General features: G+C 37.4%; 1 protein-coding gene across 10 annotated transcripts in view; it reads left to right on the top strand.

The window, feature by feature from the left end:
• The window catches only part of SYNJ1 (synaptojanin 1), an 89,650-nt gene that overhangs the window by 33,087 nt on the left and 33,749 nt on the right, over positions 1-22,814 (top strand). For 5 of the 10 annotated variants that reach the window (XM_070455161.1, XM_070455160.1, XM_070455157.1 and 2 more), the window contains exons 7-15: positions 3,273-3,334; positions 5,176-5,272; positions 6,750-6,919; positions 7,647-7,728; positions 10,467-10,619; positions 13,116-13,281; positions 15,468-15,491; positions 19,416-19,607; positions 21,646-21,730. In XM_070455161.1, coding sequence (XP_070311262.1) covers positions 3,273-3,334; positions 5,176-5,272; positions 6,750-6,919; positions 7,647-7,728; positions 10,467-10,619; positions 13,116-13,281; positions 15,468-15,491; positions 19,416-19,607; positions 21,646-21,730 — 1,031 coding nt within the window. The remainder of the gene's footprint in view (positions 1-3,272; positions 3,335-5,175; positions 5,273-6,749; positions 6,920-7,646; positions 7,729-10,466; positions 10,620-13,115; positions 13,282-15,467; positions 15,492-19,415; positions 19,608-21,645; positions 21,731-22,814) is intronic. The other 5 variants (XM_070455159.1, XM_070455166.1, XM_070455165.1 and 2 more) reach the window with 2 other exon arrangements.

Raw genomic sequence — 22,814 nt, 5'->3', positions numbered from 1 at the left:
ACTCTAAAAGAACAGTTAATAGAGGAATGAAAATAATAGATACTGACTTTTTAAAATAAAAATATCAAGGCCCTCAGTTCATTTTTGACTTAGAGCGGTTGTTAGGTATCCTGAGTGTTCTTAGGGCTGGAATTTATTTTCAGGGCTCCTTCAAGTTAGTCACTTAGTGAGCTTTTTCACTTCAGTGGGCACGGACAGAGAGTCCTTCCTTGGCACTTGTCCCTTGTTCTACCTCTTTTCCTCCATGATACATTCTTCTCAGGTTCTTGAGATATTTTAAAGGAATCTTTGAGAGTGATTTTAAAATGCAGATTCATGGCCTCAACTTCCCATCAACTGAAGTAGATTTGTTGGAGTAGGGCCAAGGAGTCTGCATTTCAACCAAGTACCCCACCACTCATTTAGAGAGCCTGGTGGTGGTAGATGCTGCTCAGCTGCTTTTGCAGCGCATCCAGACCGCCTGCTGCAGCGGCCAGCCCTGAGCCAGCCAAGACGGCCCCGCATGCGTGATACCAGTGCTGTCTGAGGCCTTGGGCTTTTCTTTTCATTCCCACTTTTGTCATCTTGGTTGAGGTCTTCATAGTTTTTTTCTTGCCTGAAGGATTCTTACAGATTTCTGACTGGTCTCCTCCCAGCTTTCTGGCAGTTCTTAATGAAAAATGAAGTGAAAGTGTTAGTTGCTCAGACATCATCTGACTGTTTGCGACCATCATCTGACTCTTTGCGACCGCATGGACTGTAGCCCACCAGGCTCCGCTGTCCATGGGATTCCCCAGTCAAGAATACTGGAGTGGGTTGCCATGCCCTTTTCCAGGGGATCTTCCGGACCCAGAGACTGAACCCAGGTCTCCTGCATTGCAGGCAGATTCTATACCATCTGAGCCACCAGGGAAGCCCTTTTCCACTTTTGCTCTGTTATGCTTATCAGATCTAGGTACCCATTTCTTCATGTTTTGACTTCCTCTGCCTGTCAGACTTCATGCCTGGCTATTTTCTAATAGGAATCCTCTGCTTCCAGAATGAAGGTTTGCTGTTCCTCAGTAGCCGACTCAGATTTCATGGAGTGGATTCTAGTCACTCCTCCACACTGATCTCTTCATGAAATCCTTGAGTTCATCTCATGTGTATCATTCTGTACACATTCGCGTAGATAATCTTGTATCCTATGAGAAATTCAGTTTCTATAGTGATGCCTCAGAGAGAGCTTGCAGTCTGTTTGGGGAGACAGTCCTTTTATGGAAAAGGCAAATATCAAAATCAATTAGCTTGAGGCATAATAAGAGTTGTCATAAGGTGCTACACAGATAAGAGTGACATTTTAATTACTGACAACTCATTAATTTTATTTATGATTCCCTTTCTTTGAAGTTATTTAACATTTATAATGTGAAGTGTTCCTTTGATACTATATTATTGATATTCTTATATTAGTCTTAAAAGATGGTAAGCATCATGAGATTTATGCCCTGCATGGTATGGCACACTGAACTTTTGGTTGAATTCAAGTTACAAAAATACAAAGCAGTAATACTGCTAGAAGATAATGTTCCGTACCACTCTAGTATTCTTGCCTGGCGAATTCTGTGGGCAGAGGAGCCTGGTGGGCTGCAGTCCTTGGGGTCGCAAAGAGTTGGATATGACTGAGTGACTAACACTTTCACTTTTACCACCCATGACATGGTTTCTAAAAATATCTTTCATGCAACTTTTTAAAAAAATTGAGTAAATGGAAAATTTTATTACATTTACGTAACTCTTACAGGAGTTTTTCTTTAACATTAAGTAGCAAAACCTAGTCTCGTCTAACCAACATATTGCTGTAAGAATTATGAATTGTAGCTAGTTTTGTGTATGTGTTGGGGAGCAGGTAATAGGGAACAACCACAGCCATTACCAAAAAAAATATGAGAAAGCTTGTATTTTTTTTCACCTTCTTGACAGTAAAGAATATTGTGCAAGATGAATGTTAATGAATAAACAAAATGCGAAGTCTTGGACTTTTAGAGAGTTAGAGGGCAACTACCTGAGATGACTCCAAAGAAAAAGTATGAACTTCATCTGACTGTTCTGCCACCTAAAACACACAAATGTGTCCTGGAGCACACATCTTTCAAAGCTTCAGATTTTATACAGTCTATTGTGTACTAGAAATGAAATGAAATAGAGATATGACATTTGGCTAATCAGTTTCTTACTAAGAAGGAAAAGCTCTAAAGAGATTCCACTGATTTCTCAGGACAGTCATTCAGTCATCTCAACAGGAGAGGGAATGCTGAATGAATGATAATACTGTTAATTCAGTTTGGGACATGGGTGAGCATTTAGAGCTTATTTTCTGGTTTTATTTGTCCAACTGCATTACTGATTTGGCACTTCTCCTCCGTGCTACCTTTAAAGTCACGTTATTCACAGATTAGCCAGGATGAATTCTGGGGAACCTTGGGTGCACAGTCTCAGGGAAATATTTACAGGTAAAACTCAGGGAAATAATCTGGTCTCACTGTTGTATTTCTTCTTGGCATCTTTTACATCTCTTGATTCTGCCTCATCTCTCTCTCCCACTTTTCCTATATGAGAAAAAGAAAAATGGTAGCAACACACTTTAGGTAGTTATTTTCCATCTTGTTTAATTCTTATAACCCAAATTTCAAAATATGCTGTTGTTTTAGTTGTGTGCCTGAGAGATTGACTTGGAAAGTCTTTTTCCAGGAATGGATATTTTTAATCTATGGGATCTTTGGGTGAGAGAGGAGTGAATAGGGTATTCAGCATAACAGAGAAAGAAAATATGTAGACATTGCACTTGTAGGCAGTCTGAAAGTGTAGATGTTTTGGTCAGGAGGCCTGTATTGTCATGGGAATCTTTTTTTGGAATGAATGATGTTGCTCTAAGAGGACAGGTTTCTTCACTTGCCTGGGTTTGTTCTTTTGTTGCACAAATGACAGTATCTGTTCACTTACAAAGGGCACATATTTAGAACTTAAGACAAGGTAATGTATATGAAAGCACTCTTAAAAATATCTTACATAAATAAAAATTCCTGTTAGTTTACCAGTGTTGCATAATGCTCTAGTTTTTGTTGTTGTTGTTATTTTTAATGAGGTTGTGTTTTAAAAGATAAAAAGGAGAAACCCCTAGAACTTATGTCACAAATGACAATTACTCAGCTTACTACTGTGTGCTTAACAAATGAATTATTACATAAACAGCGCTATTTCTTTTGTCTGCATGTTGGCTTTTGGTATGATTAAGCATATTTTTCTTGTCTTAGGTGGGATCCCATCGTGTTCGTATGTCAAGGGGATTTGAAGCCAATGCACCCGCTTTTGACAGGTAAGACTGATGACTTTTATATATTGCTGTGAGTTTTGATGTTGCTAAGTAGTGAGATTAGTTGCATTTACTGCTTCATTTCAGCTTTTGGGCTCTTAAGTAAAATTTCTTCTTGACTCTGATTTAAGTGGAAGATAGTGACACTCATGAATTCTAGGAGTGGTGGCAGTAAGTGTATGGGTCTTGACATCTTGGCCTTAAAACTACTTCTGATGGGTGTGTTATCCAATATGGTGGCTATTAGCCACGTGTAGCTAGCTCTTGGGCATTTGAAACTGACTAGTCCAGATTGACGGAGAAGGCAATGGCACCCCACTCCGGTACTCTTGCCTGGAAAATTCCATGGACGGAGGAGCCTGGTAGGCTGCAGTCCATGAGGTCTCGAAGAGTCAGACATGACTGAGCGACTTCACTTTCACTTTTCACTTTTATGCATTGGAGAAGGAAGCGGCAACCCACTCCAGTGTTCTTGCCTGGAGAATCCCAGGGATGGGGTCGCACAGAGTCGGACATGACTTAAGTGACTTAGCAGTAGCAGCAGTCCATATTGAGATATGTTGTAGGTATATTATAGGTACTGGATTTCAGACGTAGTGCAAAAAAAATGCAAAATGCCCAATATTTGTTTTATATATCAAGTACATGAAGAAATGATATTTTAGTTGTATTGGATTAAATAAAATATATGTAAATTAATTTGACCTTTTGACTTTTACCTTTTGATTTTTACCTTTTTAATTTGCCTTCTGGAAGATTTTAAATTACGTCTGTGACTTATGTTATATTTCCTGTGGATGACTTTGCTCTCTAGACTCTGGACTGATAAGAAGCTGGAGAGACTAAAGGATCCTGTGTGGGGCCTATTTATCTTAAGGCTGGAGCTGTTCAGGAGCTCTGAATCCGTATGGAGTAGGCAGTGTCCTCACATGTGAGGTGCAGCCCAGTGCCCTCTGCCCTTACTGCCTTGCCAACCCAGCTGCATGGCTCCTGGTTTCCATGTCCACCCAGCATTAGCCTCAGGGTGGAGAGGGGGCCAGATGACTCTGAAAGCTCTAGCATCAGTTCCGTGCAGTTCAGTTGCTCAGTTGTGTCCGACTGTTTGCGACTGCATGGACTGCAGCATGCCAGGCCTCCCTGTCCATCACAAGCTCCCAGAGCTTACTCAAACTCATGTCCATCGAATCGGTGATGCCATTCAACCAGCTCATCCTCTGTTGTCCCCTTCTCCTCCCACCTTCAATCATTCCCTGCATCAGGGTCTTTCCAATGAGTCAGTTCTTTGCATCAGGTGGCCAAAGTACTAGAGTTTCAGCTTCAGCGTCAGTCCTTCCAATGAATATTCAGGACTGATCTCCTTTAGGATGACCTGGTTGGATCTCCTTGCAGTCCAAGGGACTCTCAAGAGACTAATAGAAAAACCAAAGCTTTGACTAGACGAACCCTTGTTGGCAAAGTAATGTCTCTGCTTTTTAATATACTGTCTAGGTTGGTCATAACTTTTCTTCTGAGGAGTAAGCACCTTTTAATTTCATGGCTGCAGTCACCTCTGCAGTGATTTTGGAGCCCCAAAAAATAAAGTCTGTCACTGTTTCCATTGTTTTCCCATCTATTTGCCATGAAGTGATGGCAAATAGATGATAAGTTGATAAATCGAGAGAAAATTGCATTAACTGACTTTTCACAAATTCAGAGTTTTGATTCCATGTGAAATGGATTTGTATATAGTTTTGCCAATCCTATGTGTTTAAAATACTGCCATGTAGGTCCTGTGGGTTCCTGTTTATTGAAAAAAGTTTTTGACTTATCACTTGACATGCTTACTTCCTTTCTACCTTTAACAGGCATTTTAGGACACTTAAGAATTTGTATGGTAAACAAATAATAGTAAATCTGCTTGGATCTAAGGAAGGTGAACATATGCTAAGTAAGGCTTTCCAGGTAAGTGATTATTTTTTTCTTCTGTTCTGGCCCATGGACACCTAGAATGGTGTTTTAGAAATAATAGTCAAATTCTTCCAGGAGTAAGTTCTTCCTGGAAGAAGATGGAGTACTTGTTGGAACCATTAGTTCTTTGAAGGTAGTTAGGCAACAATTGCTGAAATTGGGATTATAGAAAGCTTTCAAGGCATTGACCCTGTTTTCTAATCTGCTTATTTATGTAGTGGAGAAGCAGAAGAATACTCTCCTCCTAAAAATGTTCATCAGTCACTGGCAGATAGATACCAGGCAGTTTCCCACTTCATCTGTTCCTTGCCTTGCCTAGTTCCTATAAACCATAGTCACTGTTTTAAATCTATGAAATTGTGAATAAAGCATTTGTATACACACAGGACTTCTCATACCAATGAAAGAAAATTAGAGAATTTCACGTAAGTAAGAACCTAAAGAAATGTCTGACTTGTAAAGAAAACACTTTTCATAAATGTTTATTGGATCAATAATGGATTGATATAGTGTTACATAAGATTATAACCTTAAACCAAATGGCTAGAAAACATTTTCTCATGTTTAAGCTAATGAAGTCCAGGATTAATTATTTGACTATTTTGTTTGAATATCATTAATAAACAAGTTATACTTTAGAGAGTGACTTTTTATTGTAAGCTTTTAAAACATTTGTATATATTGAATAAAGGTATAAAAATGAATTCTTCAAATTTTGATGAGCTTTTCCTTAGAAATCAATTACTTTGTTTTGAGATTCTGTAATAGATATAAACAGTCATTATATTTTTATGGTAAAAAATGAAGTGCTGGTTGTTGGAAATAATTTTTCATTTTCTAAACCAAATGAGAATGTTAAGTTCCCTGATATTAATTATGTAAGACCTAACTAATCTCTCTGAAATAGTATAGGAGGTTTCAGGAAAAGGATGCTGTAAGATATTAGCAAGTAATTTTTATTTTACTGCCAGTGGCAATGAAAGAAAGCTTTGTGGAATTAGTAAGATTTCAAGGACCTGCTTAGATTTTCATTTAAAATAAACGTTCCGTTTATAACATTGTGTTGATACAATCATATTTGGTTAACGTTTAAATGGATATTTTAATGGTGCCTCAGATGGTAAAGAGTTCGCCTGCAGTGCAGGAGACCTGGTTCTATCCCTGGTTCAGAAAGTTCCCCTGGAGAAGGGAATGGCTACCCACTTCAGTATTCTTGCCTGGAGAATTCCATAGACAGGGAAGTCTGGCGGGCTACAGTCCATCGGGCCGCAGAGAGTCAGAAACTACTAAGTGACTAACACTTTCACTTCCCTTGGCGGTCCAGTGAGTGGTTAAGAATCTGCAGTTTCACTGCAAGGGTCATGGGTTTGATCCCTGATTGAGGATAGGGGATCCTGCCTGCCGGATCTACAATTTGCAGCCAAAAAAAAACCGAAGAAGAATTAAATGAATATTTTCTTTTTATTTTCAGAGTCATCTGAAAGCTTCTGAACATGCTGCTGATATCCAGATGGTGAATTTTGACTATCATCAAATGGTTAAAGGAGGAAAGGCAGAAAAATTACATAGTGTTCTTAAACCTCAAGTCCAAAAGTTTCTGGATTATGGAATTTTTCATTTTGATGGAAGTGAAGTTCAAAGGTTTGACTTCTCTGTTTTTCCTTTCTTTAAATCGGAACTTTTGTGTAATATCATCTGATGTCTTTATCATACTTGATTCTAAGCTCGCTGTTCTCCCTTTCTCACGGTAGCTAACCTCACTGGGCACGTGCTATTGTGTGGGTCAGGCAGTGCATGTAGTCTTCACAGTGATTAGTAACAGCTGTAGGGTTGGTTCTGTCCTTAGCCATTCACACTGCAGGAGGTGGGGGGCTGAAAGCTATCGTCTTCCCACGTCACGTAAGTAGAAAGTGTTAGCGCTCGAATTCATCTGGCTCCAAATCTCATGCTGCTTTCTCGTAAAATTAATGTCATAATATTTCTTAGCCTCAGTAAAGATTATTTAATGCAAATAAAAGACATTGGTTATTGTCTGTTCTACTGTAGAACTTCATGGTTATAAATCCAAATGTATGTTTAGCTCCTGACTACTGGCCTCGTTAAAAATAAGTGGATGTGGTTGAATGGAGAAATATGTAATAAAGAGCAGATGGCAAAATGCTAGTGCTTGTAGAATCTGGATGGTGGGTATATGGATGATCACTGTAAAATTCTTTCATCTTTTTTTGTATTTGAGAATTATACAGGAGAATTGAAGTGGGGAGAAAGTAGATGCTACACTTTAATCAGCTTAATTTTTCTCAGTTTGTTTTAGCTTTTGTTATTTTTGTTTTGAACTGCCCATTTAGTTTGACTGAATTTGTTTCAGGTGCCAGAGTGGTACAGTTCGAACAAACTGCTTGGATTGTCTTGACAGAACAAATAGTGTGCAGGCATTCCTTGGATTAGAGGTAAAAAATAATAAAATATGTGTATGGAACTTAACATCAAATTCCTTTTTCAGTGCTTTTGTGATATTTATTTTTGTCATTAATTATTTTTCACAAAATGAAGCTATGCTTCATTTTCACAAATAAAGTTTTACTTCACTTCCAGGTTTTTCTTTCAAGTCGTGTCCCTTTTCATTTAAATGTTTCCTTTATCTGTTCTAAATGCTTTCTTTAGATAGCTTAGAGCCTGCTATTTATACTGTTTTAGTAATTGTCTCACCTGCCTGTCTTTTGGATAAGCAAAATATATGTATATATTTTGTATTCTCAGTGTTGTCATTTTTTAAAAAATAATTTTGTTTGTCTGTTTTTGGCTGTGCTATGTTTCAGTGCTGCATGGGCTTGTTTTCTAGCTGTGGCAAGCAGGGCCGCTCTCCTGTTGCGGGGCTGGTCTTCTCACGGCAGTGGCCTCTTGTTGTGGAACCCGGGTTCCAGCGTGCTCGGGCATCAGCAGTCACGGCTCCCGGGCTCTAGAGCATAGGCTCAGTAGTTGTGGCCCACCAGCTTGGTTGCTTCGCAGCAGGTGGGCTCCCCCCAGACCAGGGATTGAACCCGTGCTTCCCGCGTTGGCAGGTGGATTCTCTAGCACTGAGCCACCAGGGAAACCCTTGGTATTGTCTTTTTAAAAGTCCTTTTGGAATTAAGGAGGATCTATTTTCACATGTACAACCCTATAGAATTATATTTTTAACAATCTAAACCAGTACAGTTTACATAGCATTTTTTTAAAAATTGCTACCAAAACCAGGATCAGATGAAAAATGTCATTGTTAAAATAAAAGTGAATGAGAGCCAGCTTCTCTAACACACAGCTTGTTTAAAATTTTTTCTTTAGTACTTACCTGTCAAGTTCAGTCTAATTTAGGCGTAATCTCAACTGTGTGGCACACTGAGCAGCAGTGCTCAGGTTCCGCAGCCTCGCCTCTTGCGCGGCTGTCGGGCTCAGGAGACTGCGGCGGGTCTTCATTTAGTTCCGTGGGAGCTAGCGCGGTTCTCCAGTGCTGGAAAAACAGGAACAGAAAGTAAAAGGTGCTTATTTCCTCTAGCAAATGATCTTAAATTTGGCTAGAATAGTGGTTAATTAGTTACTCTGCAGCTTAGATTCATTCAGTCTCAAAAGGAGAGTACCATCTATAGAATTTCCTATTAGAAAAATGTATTTTTCATCTAACTAAATTTTACTGTTTTGCCTTTTTTGAAATCTGTTGTTGAGGATTATCATTATAATTTAGAAAATATGACAGAAGAAAAGTGAGAGCAGGCATTTGATTATTGGGATTGAGTTTTATGAGATGTCTTGGGTTTGTGTCTTTAGCCACTTCTTAAGTAGCTAAAGACATTTAGTTAGAGTAAGCTTGTGAAACACTTGAACATCTTCACTGAAAGCAGAACAAGTGTTAGTTTTCAGAATCTGACTTAGTGGACTACCCACTGTTTGTTATTAATATTAGGTGTGAGAGTACTTACTCCCTAGTAGCTTGACTGGTTACAAAATATACTGCAAGTGTAAGTAAAAGCAAACTGCTTGTAGTGAAGAGCAGTTTTGCCCAGTTCTTTGAAGAAAGAGGAGATGATAAAGGAGAACCTGGAGGCTTGTTTGTTTTATTCTACATGCCAGTAAAGGAACAGCCCTGGTATAAGTCTAGGCAATTGGGTTAGACCCAGTATAGAGTTTTTAATATTATTTTAGTTTTTGATCCCTGTGTAATTATGGATAATCTCCATAATATCTTTGATCTTATAGATAAGATAAAAGGAAACACAAGTGGGAATAAAACTACAGGGGCATAGACTATGACTGGATTCCAAATAAGAGAAATAGACTGGATAAGGATTATGCATTGCTTTGACTTTGCCAGACTTTAAGGCTAAGAGTCATTCAGAGTAAAGATTTCTAAACACATATACACATATATCACATGTGTGATGAGGGAACACACATCTCGGTAGGATGTGTAGCTCCAAGATCCTTGTATTCTTCGAATACTGTGTTCCCCCTACTTCTCCCTTATATACTTTACTGATACAAATTTGGTACATTCAGAGCTGTCATGACTTTATTCAGAGATATGACTTATTTAAAAATTTTGATATCAATTCAAGAGCAGCTCTGCTTTTCTCATAGTCTCCTGACCTTAATTACCCAAACATATAGAACCAAATGCAAAAATTAAAGAAACATAATTATTTCTATATATTTTTAAATAAACTAAAAATATTTCTCTGCTCCATTGGGTGCTGTTGCATAATTATTCTTTTAGGTGAACAGGATAAACTAGTCTGATTTATAGGAACATTATTTTTTCTTCTTTTGGCCCCACGGCTTGTGGGATCTTAGTTCCCCAACCAGGAATTAAACTCAGGCCCTTGGCAGTGAAAGCAGGGAATCCTTACCACTGGACTGCCAGGGAATTCCCTAAAGGTTTGGGACATTTTTAAAAGCTTAATATCATTTAACCAGAAAAGTTCTCGTTACAAGGATTGAGTACTGAGTTACCCGTAGGTTTCATTGATGTGATAGTTACTTTAGAAATTGGCATGGGGGAAATAACAAAGCCTAGTAAACTTGAATTTTCAGAATCCAGACCCACAACATCCTGTAACTATAAATTTTTGGTTTGATTCTGGTAGTTCTTAAAAGGTCACATCTTAAAGAATGTATTTATATACTCATAAAAGTTTCTTTTCTGCTATTTTAGATGCTGACTAAACAGTTGGAAGCTCTTGGTTTAGCTGAAAAGCCTCAGTTGGTGACTCGCTTTCAAGAAGTTTTTCGATCAATGTGGTCTGTGAATGGTGATTCAATAAGTAAGATTTATGCAGGAACTGGAGCCCTTGAAGGAAAGGCTAAGGTAGATCTAGATTATAAAAGATCCTCTATTTTCTTCTTTAATAAAGCTTTAAATGAACTCTTTTAGTAGTTTTTTTTTTTTAAAGGTATCTTTTTTAGAATTCTGTTTCATCATGTTTTTATGTCCTCTTTATTACCTCCTTCCCTAATGGATACTAATGATTGAATGGATAGTTATTTCCCTAGGTTTGAGAGGTATATTTGTATGAGATATTTAGTTGTTTAGTAATAATCTACTAGGCTTACGTATGTACTACTTCCAATTTTTTTAATGATTTTTCACTTGCATATGTGTTTTAATTTTTATACTGTTTCTTTTGATTAGAAATATGTTTTTTTTAAGCCTTTGCTTTTCTTTCTTTTTTTTTTTTTTTGGTCACACAGGGCAGCATGTGGATCTTAGTTCCCTGGATCAGGGATCAAACCCAGGCCCCTGCAGTGAAAGTGCAGAGTCCTAACCCCCAGATTGCTACGGAATTACCCAAAATATGTTGTTGCTTTTTTTTTTAATTAGGGCCGTCTTTGGTGGCCCAGTGGTTAAGATTCCATGCTTCTGGTGCAGTGGGCGTGGATTCCATCCTTAGTTGGGGAACTGAGATTTCACAGGCTGTGCAGCACAACCATAATTAAAACGAAAGTTCCCCCTTCCCCAAATAATAGTTTTACCAGTAAAGGGTCTTACCTTATTTGCCTTTGTGTCCCAAGTACTTGCCACAGTACATACAGTTGGATAGATGTGTGACAAGAGCTGGATGGACAAATAAATCAATGGGCAGTTTTTGCAACACCACCTATGAACCCAGTGCTACTAGGGCTGAAGTTTTTATTCTTTTTCTTATATTCCTTGACAAGGAGCCTGTCAAAATGTGCCTTTGCAAGTGTGAGGTGTGGATGTAATTGTGTATCTGTATGTCATCATTATTTTTTATTTGCTGGTATTACCTACAGATTGCTTCTGCTTTAGTGTTTGTCCCTTACTGAGGGACTTTGGGTACATACTTGAAATATTTTTCATTATATCCTTAAATATTGACCTTTTATGGCTTCTGGATTCAGCTGAATTTATAAATGTACTACAACCTTACAGTTTCTCAAATTACCCCAGGAATAGAAACAGAGGCATTTACCACTTGTATAGTTTCATATTTAGTCTCTTCAGTATAGCAGCTGAATTTCATCATCTCAAAATCTTCTGTTTTCCACCTCTTCCTCTTCTTTTGTGTCTCATAAAATGCCACGCCTCTGTTCAGAAGAATTGGCCTTAGCTGCAAAGTTCCTTTTGTTCAACTCAGAAATAATTTGTATTGACATTTACATTTACTTCTTAAATGGTCCCTATTTTAAAAAACCTGATGTTGTTAAACTTTCATGTATTCTTTTTTAAATAAACAACATAATTCTTGCTTTTAAACCTGATTCTCTGCAACGATTGCTTAAAGTTTTCTTTTATGTTCTGCCTCTTTGTTTCTGCAGTTGACTATCTATGTACAGAGGTTATATTTTCAGTGATCTTTTCTAACAAACTAGATATGAAATTTTATGTATTAAATATACTAGTCTGAATTGACCTGAAATCTAACATCTGAACTGCTCTTTCTTTTCCTTTCTCTGGGTTCCTTTTGATTAATTGCCTGATAATGTGAATGGTGAGTCTCTTTTTTTAAATAATGTCATTTACATTCATTTTATGGAAGGAAATAACATTTTTAAGCCTCAAATTCTTGTTATTTCTTTGAGGAATAAAAATTACATATTGCAAACTAAAGTTTTTTTTGACAGTTTTTAACTTTTTTTTAAGTCATCAAAATATGTAAGGTTAAAATATCTTTACGGTAACTAACACACCTGAGTGAAATATACGTTCATTAGAAGTTACAATCAGCTCTCTCACTGTAGGAATTGGCATACATTTTATATTTTCATATATGCATAGGCAAAATGAGCTAAAATAAACAATTGTAGTTTCTGTGTTATAGGCTACACCTTCATTCTCATATTCAGTTGTTTTTAACTAATATAAGTTACTTGGGAGCAATTTCAGTTTTATTTTTCTACTGTTAGTGTACTTTGAAGTTTTTCTGAGAACATGGAAATGCAGTGTATCCTTCTTTATCTCCTCTGCTTTTCCCCACCCATCCCATCCATCCCCCAGCCTAACAGTTATAATGGAAGAAGTGATTTCCTTGTCTTGAATAAGAACATTTCAGTCTGTTTCCTTTCCAGTAAACAGTTATACACGTTTACTGCTCTAGATGTCATCAGTGGATGCAGTTGTGGCACTGAGCCCCTTCTGTCTCTCTGCAGTGCTGTTATCCAAAAGAGGAAAGGAAACAGTGACATCTTAATGTGCCATTTTAATATGATGGTTTGATATTCAGAATGGAATGATAAGGTCCTTCTTACTACAGTGAAGTCATATACAACTTATCTAAAGTTTCAGAATACCTACTGAGTGAAAACAATTTAGAATGAAAGTCCATGCTTTTTTCCCCAACAGGCTGGAAAGTTAAAAGATGGTGCTCGTTCAGTTAGTAGAACAATTCAGAATAACTTCTTTGACAGCTCCAAGCAAGAAGCAATTGATGTTTTGCTCCTGGGAAATACTCTAAATAGTGATTTAGCTGACAAAGCTCGAGCCCTTTTAACTACTGGAAGTTTGCGTGGTAGGCGTACTTACTTTATATTTTACTTTATGTTGTCTATATTCCTTCTAAAAGTCCAAGAGGTGAATATAAACTTACTTACATATGTGCTTTCTAGTTTGAGTTGATAAAGATAGTTTTTTGAAGGAATTTCTATCAATGTAAATTTCTAAAATTCCATTCTCCAAAGGAAGTTTGATTCTCCTAAAATATTTATAGCATTAGCAGAACTATTAAGCTGTAAACTGAAGCCCATGCATGTTTTCTTTTATAGATTATGATTGAGGGGGGAAATGATTTAAATATTGCTAACTTTATTTAAGGCAAGATTTCATAAAATATTCAACTCTAATCACCGCCCCAGATGTTTCTATAACTTGGTCTTACTTTTTAATTGCTGCTGTTTGAGTAAGCTTCAAATCATATTAATAATTTTAAAATGTTGCTTATTATTGGACCCTGCCAGTTTTAATATTTGACATAAAATATATGTCAGGCTTTCAGAATAGCTGTTGATTTTTCACTGTGTTTCTTTAAAACCAAAAGAATTTGAGCTCATGTCAGTGAGCATATTAAGCAGGATCATGAGAAAACTCAATATACATTGTATTAACTTATTAAATTAGACTCCCTTAATTTCTTTTTTTTCCCCCTATTTTAGCTTTCCAGCACTTGGAACATTTTTTTTACTTCTTCTGTTATCCCCTAAAAGAACCCTTTCAGTTTTCCCTGTTCAACTAGGAGAAATTGTTCCTCAAATAACCTCCTCATGGGTTATCACTTGTTACCAGGGATTTCTTTCAGAATTCCGCATGGCGCTGAAGGTAGTTAATTACAGTTGGCTCCTCAGGGATCTGTGAATAGGCTGGGGGACTGAAATCTACTAAAGCTCTGAAAACCAGAATCTGATCATAGCTACTGCTTTTGACTTCAGGCTTTCTTCCTGGCTTCCAGCAGTAGACACTGACTCATTTGCGTCTTATCACCTCTTTCCACCCGTGCCTGCTCTGATATGGAGGCATTAATCAGCAACCACTGAAAGTAAGCTATTAAAGGAAAGAGAAGTGAGGGAGCTGAATAACTCCCAGACTTGATCATTAGTTTTTTAGTTTCCTGCACATTTTACTATGTGAAAAACATACCCTTAGAAAACAGTACAATCAGTTCTGCTATAGCTCTTATTCTCAGAATGGGAATTTATTCCAACAGGGATGCTATGTCAGGAAAAATTGTGAGAATAATGCCAATTCTGTAGTAGTTTATGTTTGATTTCACTGGTAGTAGTAGTGCTAGGGAAATGCAGAAAGCTGCACTCAGCGGAACTGAGGTGGATAGAAATATACAAAACACACATATACATGTGCATAGACCTCTCCCTCCCTCCGTTCACCAGCTGTGTGATGAGCCAGATCCTCCCATATCTGATGTCACAACTTTCCAGTTTCGGAGAACCCTTCTTCCAGCATTCACAATTGCTCACAAGCACAGGCCTCTTCCTGCCCATTTTTCTAAGCAAACCTCAAGTCTTTTTCAACATAAAGTACCATATGTTAGATGTATTTGTCCATTCCTTAACTGTTTAACATGTATCGGGTTCTGCTACTGTTTTTATAGCAGGTTCCTATCTTGGCACATCATTGCTGAAGTGTTTGAATGTTGTGCCCAAACCCAAATATTTTTGCCATAAACCCTGTGCCTGTAGGAATTTGCACCATCTTGCATAACATGGTGATTCTGTTGGAATGTATGTGTTTTTTTTAATAACTGAACTGATTGTACCTGTCAGCTGGTGAGTCCCAGAAAGAATACTCCAAGGTGTGCGTTAGGGCAGTATCTGCAATATTCCAGTGTCTTCCAGCCTCTTAGGTTTTCGGGTTCATATTCTCCCTCAGAAGTATGTGCACTTGCACACTCAACAGACATACATATGGGACCAGCCTGGAAAGCAGGCCTAGAACCTTCTGATTGTGAAACTCTGCACATCACTATGTCCCTGTATGATTTTTCTTAGACACAGTGGGTTTGCATCAGTTATTGTTATTTATTTTATCTTTGGTATCCTTCAGCCATCAGAAAAAAAATTGTCGTCAAATTAAATCAAAAGAAAAAAATGAAGCTGTTTGAGGTTTTGTCGTAATACTCTAGACTTCAACTGTAACTTACTATGTTACTAATGATTCTTTGTTTTCTTCTTGATGCATCCATAGTTTCTGAACAGACATTACAGTCAGGTACAGTATAGAAAATCAACCTGTCAATAAATGCAACTTTATTTCAGTTTTTTTTAAAAAGTGGATGTTGTATATAAATAGAGCCACAAATAAATGGAAACTTTATTTTGCCCTCTGATTCTGACAGGATGAATTGATGCTTTGTTTTAATCTGAGAAAAAAATTTTAAGTTTGAGAAAACAGAGTACTTCATTTAGAAGGAGCTATGCCAAGCTCTTTGTCTTCTTGTAGTAAGTGCTTAATTTCAGTTAAATATGGGTCATCTAGTTTTAGTTTTACTTTCACATTTCAGTGAACAAACATTATTAGTATTATATTTTACCCTTTATTGTTGTTTAGTCGCTAAGTCATGTCTGACTCCTTTACGACCCCATGGACCATAGCCCACCACGTTCTTCTGTCCATGGAATTTCTCAGGCAAGAATATTGGAGTGTGTTGCCATTTCCTCCTCCAGGGGATTTCTCAGCTCAGGGGTTGAACCTGCATCTCTGCATTGTCAGGAGGATTCTTTACCACTGAGCCACCAGGGAAGTCCTGGAAAAAACCTAGATGTGACTCTTACAGATTAATGTCAAAGTACTGCTTGTGATATTTACAACTACTCAGTAGTGCTTATCTCACACACCGTTTTAAACAAGAGATTGACTCGTTTTCTCATATGGTATGTGAAATATTTTCTGAAACTGGAAGACCTGCACTAAAATATGATCTGAAATCTTTTAAAAAGCATTAAGATTGCTAGCAAAGTTAGAAGAGCCAAGTGTGTAAGACCTAAAGGTATTATTTTTCTTGTCATTCCGATTCTTAAAACTCGCATACCTTTATTCTCTGGACAAGGTTTATGATCTTGTCTTTAAACTTGAATCTGTGGTGAAAGGAACTTTTGCCAGAAATTTGCTGAAAAGGTATCTTTTCTTCCCTTCACTTAAGATTTGGTATCACTTAAGATTTGTTTCACTTAATTATTTTTGTGAGTGTTTTAAGACACTGTGGGTGAGTTTTTTGAGAAGATGGAGGAAGAGAGCACTTGTATTTATTTTTGAATTAATATCATGAAATCCATTTTCTGAAATGATACAATATTTAGGGATGAGCATCTGTTTGAACAGAGACACATTTCTTTCTGCACATTAAGGTGCCAGCCAGTTTTTTAAGAAAAGAATAAACTAGGAATTTTAAAACTTTTTACCCCATTGATAAACTGACTTTAGTAGCTTACTCAATGTGGCGACATATTTTTCTTCACACAGTTCATTGTCTGTCTTGCTGCATATTTTAAGCTGTTAAATAATTATAGAGCTTGTGTTTTCATGTAGAAAGGAAAGTAGAGGCTGTTTTCATAGTAGTAACAATGGCAGTGACTTCATTAGAAAGAGCAGTGTTGATCTGTAGTAATAGAGAAGGATTCTTTATCCAGGTTCAGCCAACTTTCAGTTAGCCATATCAACAGGCCAGAAAAACAATCTGCCTTCATTCCCACCAGACACCTCTGTGCAAGTAATCAAATAGCAGGGTTAGAAATGTGTACATGTGCCCCTAGGGACAGTGAGGATGTGCTTGTCACCTGAGTCTGCAGTTCCTGGCGGGATTCACAGGTCAGACTACTTTCATTCTAATCCAAAAATGTTATTTACCTTTTTCACTCTTTCTTTCACAAGCCTCCTTGCTGTACCTTGGTATCCATTCCAAAAATAATAATTAATATCATAATAAAATAAGATCACCTGGTGAAAGATGAAGATCATTTTGATTTCCGTCTCCTCTTGGCAGTTAACCACCCTTTTAAGGGCATATTCTCTATCATTATTAATAGATTGAAGTCCTAGGAAGTTTCTATTCACTTTAAGTGCCAGGATTTGACTCAATCTAAATGAAATGTAGTTTAGAAGGCAGAAAGTTAGGTGGAAGCCAAAAGGTAGGTGGAGAAGAGAGATTGAGGATTCAAAGTGTATTTCACGTGTATTCCTTTAACCATTATTTACTGAACACTCAGTATGTACCTGGAGAAGGAAATGGCAACCCACTCCAGTACTCTTGCCTGGAGAATCCCAGGGATGCCGGAGCCTGGTGGGCTGCTGTCTATGGGATTGCACAGAGTTGGACACGACTGAAGTGACTTAGTAGCAGCAGCAGTATGTACCAGGCGCTCTTCTAGTCTGGAGATATTGGAGCAAATAAAATAGACCAAAACTGCTATATAGCACAGGGAACTCGGCTTAATGATCTGTGGTGACTCAAATGGGAAGGAAATCCAAAAAAGAGGGGATGTATGTATACATATAAGCAGTTCCCTTCCCTGTAGAGCAGAAACTGACACAACATTATAAAGCGACTACTGGGGCTTCCCATGTGGTGCAGCAGTAAAGAATCCGCCTGCCTATGCGGGGGGCACAAGAGACGAGGGTTCTATCCCTAGGTGGGGAAGATCCCCTGGAGGAGGAAGTGGCAATGCGCTCCAGTATTCTTGCTTGGAAAATTCCATGGGCAGAGGAGCCTGGTGGGCTATAGTTGCAAAGAGTCAGACATGACCGAGCACATACACTCACACACCCCAATAAATAAATAAAATGAAAGGATGTTCATTCTGTGAGTGTTAGTCACTCAGTCATGTTCTACTCTGCGACCCCATGGACTGTAGCCCGCCAGGCTCCTCTGTCCATGGAATTCTCCAGGCAAGAATACTAGAATGTGTTGCCATTTCCTACTCCAGGGGATTTTCATGACCTTGGAATTGCACCTGGGTCTCCTGCATTGCAGGCAGATTCTTTACTGTCTGAGCCACAGAACTATCATATTATCAAGCATATCCACTTGTGGATATATATTTGCATACTGAAGTGGATAGCCATTCCCTTTTGCAGGGGATCTTCGTGACCCAGGGATCAAACCCAGGTCTCCTGCATTGCAGGTAGATTCTTTTACCATCTGAGCTACCAGGGAACCTCCATTCATTCTGATTCCCCCCCCCCACAAAAAATAAAAATGGGATTGACCAACATTTCTGCCCTCATGGAGCTTCCATTTTCGGTGAGGGGTGACACTTAACAGGATAAATAAATAAAATGCATAGTTTGTACTTGGTAATAAACACCATAGAGAAAAGTAAAGCAGGGAGCTGATATGGACTGTAAGAGACAGAATGCACATTTTAATAAACTGATCAGAAAAAGCCTCACTGCAGAGTTGATGCCTGCAGGCAGTGAGGGAAGAATGTTGCCAGCAGTGGAAGCAGCCAGTGCAGAGGGGTCCAGGGCCAGAGCAGTGAGCGAGCAGAGCTGGGATGGCAGCTGAGGGTGGAAAGGCAGGGCAGTTTGTCTGGGGTCTTGTAGAACATTGGTGAAGACTTGGTGTCGCCTGAGAGCTGGGAGGCTTTTAGTAATGCCTTCATTCTCCAACATCTCATTATTGTCCGTGATTTGTGTTTGTCAGGGAGCTGTTTTTCCTCAAGCTCCCTGTCAGTAGCTAGAGTCCTGTATGTTATGGTTCTTGAGCATCTTTGTTTGGGGAGAGATAACTTATTTTTACTAGCTTTTGAATGAAAGTTGTCTGGAAGTCAGTTGCTATATTTATTCCTTAAAATTTGCAATCTCTGATTTTGTGTATCATAAAATGATACACTATTTCACTGAAACAGAACTGTTTTGCATGTTTTATGTTGCTGCATTAACTTTGTAATAGTTTTTTTTTTTTAATTGGGCTGTTGTACTTCACGTAGTTGATATTTTAAAAGTGTGTTGGTTACTTGCATTGTGTTGGGCTCTGTGTTCAAGGCTTATCTCTCTTGTGCCTGTGCATGTATTTGATGCTTGTTTGTGCTGATGATGGTAATTGTACTTTCCAGCCATCATTTCTCAGTTATGAAGATCAATTTTTGTAAGTGTTTTCATGCAGCCAAAATTTTGTTGTATTTTGTTTTTGATCAGCATCTTCTAAAGTCCTAAAGAGCATGTGCGAGAATTTCTACAAGTATTCAAAGCCCAAGAAAATTCGAGTATGTGTGGGCACCTGGAACGTGAATGGCGGGAAGCAGTTTCGCAGCATAGCTTTTAAGAATCAGACCCTTACGGACTGGCTTCTTGATGCCCCCAAGTTAGCTGGCATCCAGGAGTTTCAAGGTTGGCTTCTTACAATATGGATTTATTAACCCTGACTGTGATGTATTAACCTAGAAAACAAATGCGACACTTCACAATATGCATTACTTTATAAAAGAAGCTTCTGTATATACATTTGAAGACCAACATTCTTCTTAGAGATCAAAACTCTTCAAATATTAGGTCTTTTGTATTCATAGACTTTTCTCTGCTACTTCATAGGAACCCATGACAAAGTGAGAAATCTTTTTCTTTGTTATTTGATTCTCGGAAAATGTAATCCATACATGAGTAGATAACTCTTTTGTGTGTGGGTTTGTGTATTTATTTTTTTAAGATGTGATTTTTTTTCTCCTGTTTTTATTCTTTAAACTGATGCATAGCAAATTTATTTTGTGATTGAGGATTTTTCAAACCTAATGTATTTCATTTTTCAAATATAGTCCTTTATATGCTAAGATAAGAAATAGGGTAGCTCATGAGTAAGTTTATAAAACTCATTTTGACATTTATTGTCCCTTTATACAGAACAGTACTGATTGATCCTTGTAAAAACTCATCACTGAGTTTGGGTACTCTACCACCAAGCTCTTACTAGCCAGTACCAAACATTAAGCTGAGGATGTTTGTATTAAAATTTTTAACTAGAATCATAGATTTGAGAACTCTTTGCTTAAGTCAACTTGAATTCCTTTTTAAAATGGTACACATTTACCAAATGTTATTTATGAAGGGAATATGTATAGGAAATACTGTGAGATATAGATTTTTCTTTTTTAGTTGCCTTTAATCAGTCACACCTTAAACCCTGGAAATTTCCCTAAACTTTTACTAAAATGCCACTTTTCATTTACATTGAACCTAACTTGAAATCGTAGCTGTAGTATTAATAGTAATAACAATAATAACAACTAACACTACTATTATGAGTACTTGACATCTATTCATTTAATCATTATAACAGACTTACATAGTCACTGTTAGTATTTCAGTTTCCCAGATGAGGAAACTGAGACACAGGAAGAGAAGTGACCTGCCCAATGTCATGCGGTTAACAGTGACAGAGCCAGGATTTGAACTCAGGCAGTTTGGTTCTGGAGTTGTGCCGCACTGCATTTTTTGTGTGAACTTAGGCAAGTTGCTTAGGTTCTCCAGAGCCTCAGTTTCCCGTCTGTAAATAACAGGCAGATGTAATCTGTCCCATAAGGTGTCTGTAGTAAAAGAGAAGATTCACATGTAAGCCTTGCACATAATAGCAGTCAGTAAACACTTTTAAATTTTTATTCCTCAGTATTTATTCATGGTATTTATAAGCTCTTTCTCTAGCTGTTTGTCCCATTTCTGAATGCTTGGGCCACCCAGGCTACCCTGGGCTTGCTTATCTAAAGCAACTCTGTTCTCTTTTGGTCAGCAGTGGGAGAGCTAATGGCTAGAAGAGAGGGATTGGTCTGAAGCCCTGACTTCCCATTTTCCTAGATTGCTTCCACCTAAGAATTTCCAAATTAAAGTGTAAAATTCCCTCTCAACTGTTTTCTCTAATTTGAGTTGGTTACTCACCCGCCTTATTGTTTGTGCTCTTTCTGAAAAATTCCTTGGCGGCTAAAGAAGAAGGGGATTTATGTGTACTTAGGGCTGATTTGCGTTGTTGTACAGCAGAAACCAATACAACATTGTAAAGCAGTTATCCTCCATTTAAAAATAAATAATTAAAAATGTTTTTAGTTAATTATCTATCCATTTGGATTCATCTTTTAGCCTTTGAGAAGCGGCGTGTTTCTCTGCTGTCCGTGGTTCAAACTTTAGCAAGAGTTCTTTCAAAAATGATTTCTGAAAGGACTTAAGAATCTTCAAGAATAGTCTTCAAGAAAAGCAAACTTAGGTCACCTAAATAGAAATTAAAAGTAATTTTGTCCCCCTCATGGTTTTTTGCCTTTAATTTGCTTTTGGTTAAACTTGAAACACAAAAATGGACTTGTATGAGATCTGATGTTCATCTTAGTTTTGTTGGGGTAGGGAAGTTGCCATTTTTTAAAAGCCTTTCATGGATGCTTAATTTTAGATAAAAGAAGTAAACCAATGGATATATTTGCAATTGGTTTTGAGGAAATGGTAGAGTTGAATGCTGGAAACATTGTGAATGCAAGGTAAGCCAGCCAGGTAACACACAGGGAAACTTTCTAGTTGATGAACATGGGGGGCAGGTAACTAAGTACTTATTACAAGGATAGATAAAAGATGATATATGTGAGGATGCTTTTTAAACTGTAGTTCAAATAGTAGTTCTCAAACTTTTTGGTTTCAGGTCTTTCCACACTCTTAAAAATGTTGAAAATCTTAAAGAACTTTTATTTGTGTGGTTTTATCTCTTGATACGTATCACATTAGAAATTAGAGACAAAAATTTTTAAACATTCAGTTCATTTAAAAATAACAATAATAAAGTCATTACATGTTAACAAAAGTAACACTTTTTTTTTTTTTCTGAAAAGTAACTATTTTCCAAAACAAAAATTTACTAAGAAGGATGGCGTTGATTGATAGTTTGCAAATCTATTTAGTCTGGTTTAAGATGGCTGGGTTGTCACATCTACCTCTGCATTAGTCTGTTGCAGTGTGTTGTTTTGATTGAAATATATGAAGAAAATCACATAAATATGTAGTTGGAAACCAAAATATTTTAATAGCCTTTTTAGATTATTTCTTCTCTGATAATACTCAGCAAATAGTCATTTTTAACGGTTAGTTACAATGTGGAATCTGAAACCATAGTGATGAACTTTTTGTGCTCAGTTATACTAAAACATCAGTCTGTCTTTTAGCCTTGCATGATTTTGACACGTCATTCATTAGGCATTTGGAACATATTAGTTTATTGAATTATGTAGGTCTTTCAGGTTTTGATACATATCGTTATACAGGATCAAAACATCATATTGGTTAATTTCATCACCAAATTAATTTCATCTCTTCAGCAAATTCTTCAAGTATTGGGAAGCTGTCAGGATCACAATAGCAAATACAGGTGTATCAAAATTCCCCCTTTTTCTTCAAAACGTAAATTTTTTTATTAGAAATTTTCAAGGTCATGTCCCTTGAAAACGCAGGCATGGTTGAAAACATGTTTGCCAGATAATCTAAATCTGAATAACAATAGTGTGTCTGTCACTAGTTTTTCCAAGTAAAAATTGTATTCTATAAAAAAAGTGACCTCAGCTCTGACCTCAGACT

Source organism: Odocoileus virginianus, chromosome 25, assembly GCF_023699985.2.
Source record: "Odocoileus virginianus isolate 20LAN1187 ecotype Illinois chromosome 25, Ovbor_1.2, whole genome shotgun sequence".
NCBI lineage: Eukaryota > Metazoa > Chordata > Mammalia > Artiodactyla > Cervidae > Odocoileus > Odocoileus virginianus.
The sequence above is the reverse complement of the archived record's forward strand: the minus strand, read 5'-3'. Positions and strand labels throughout refer to the sequence as shown.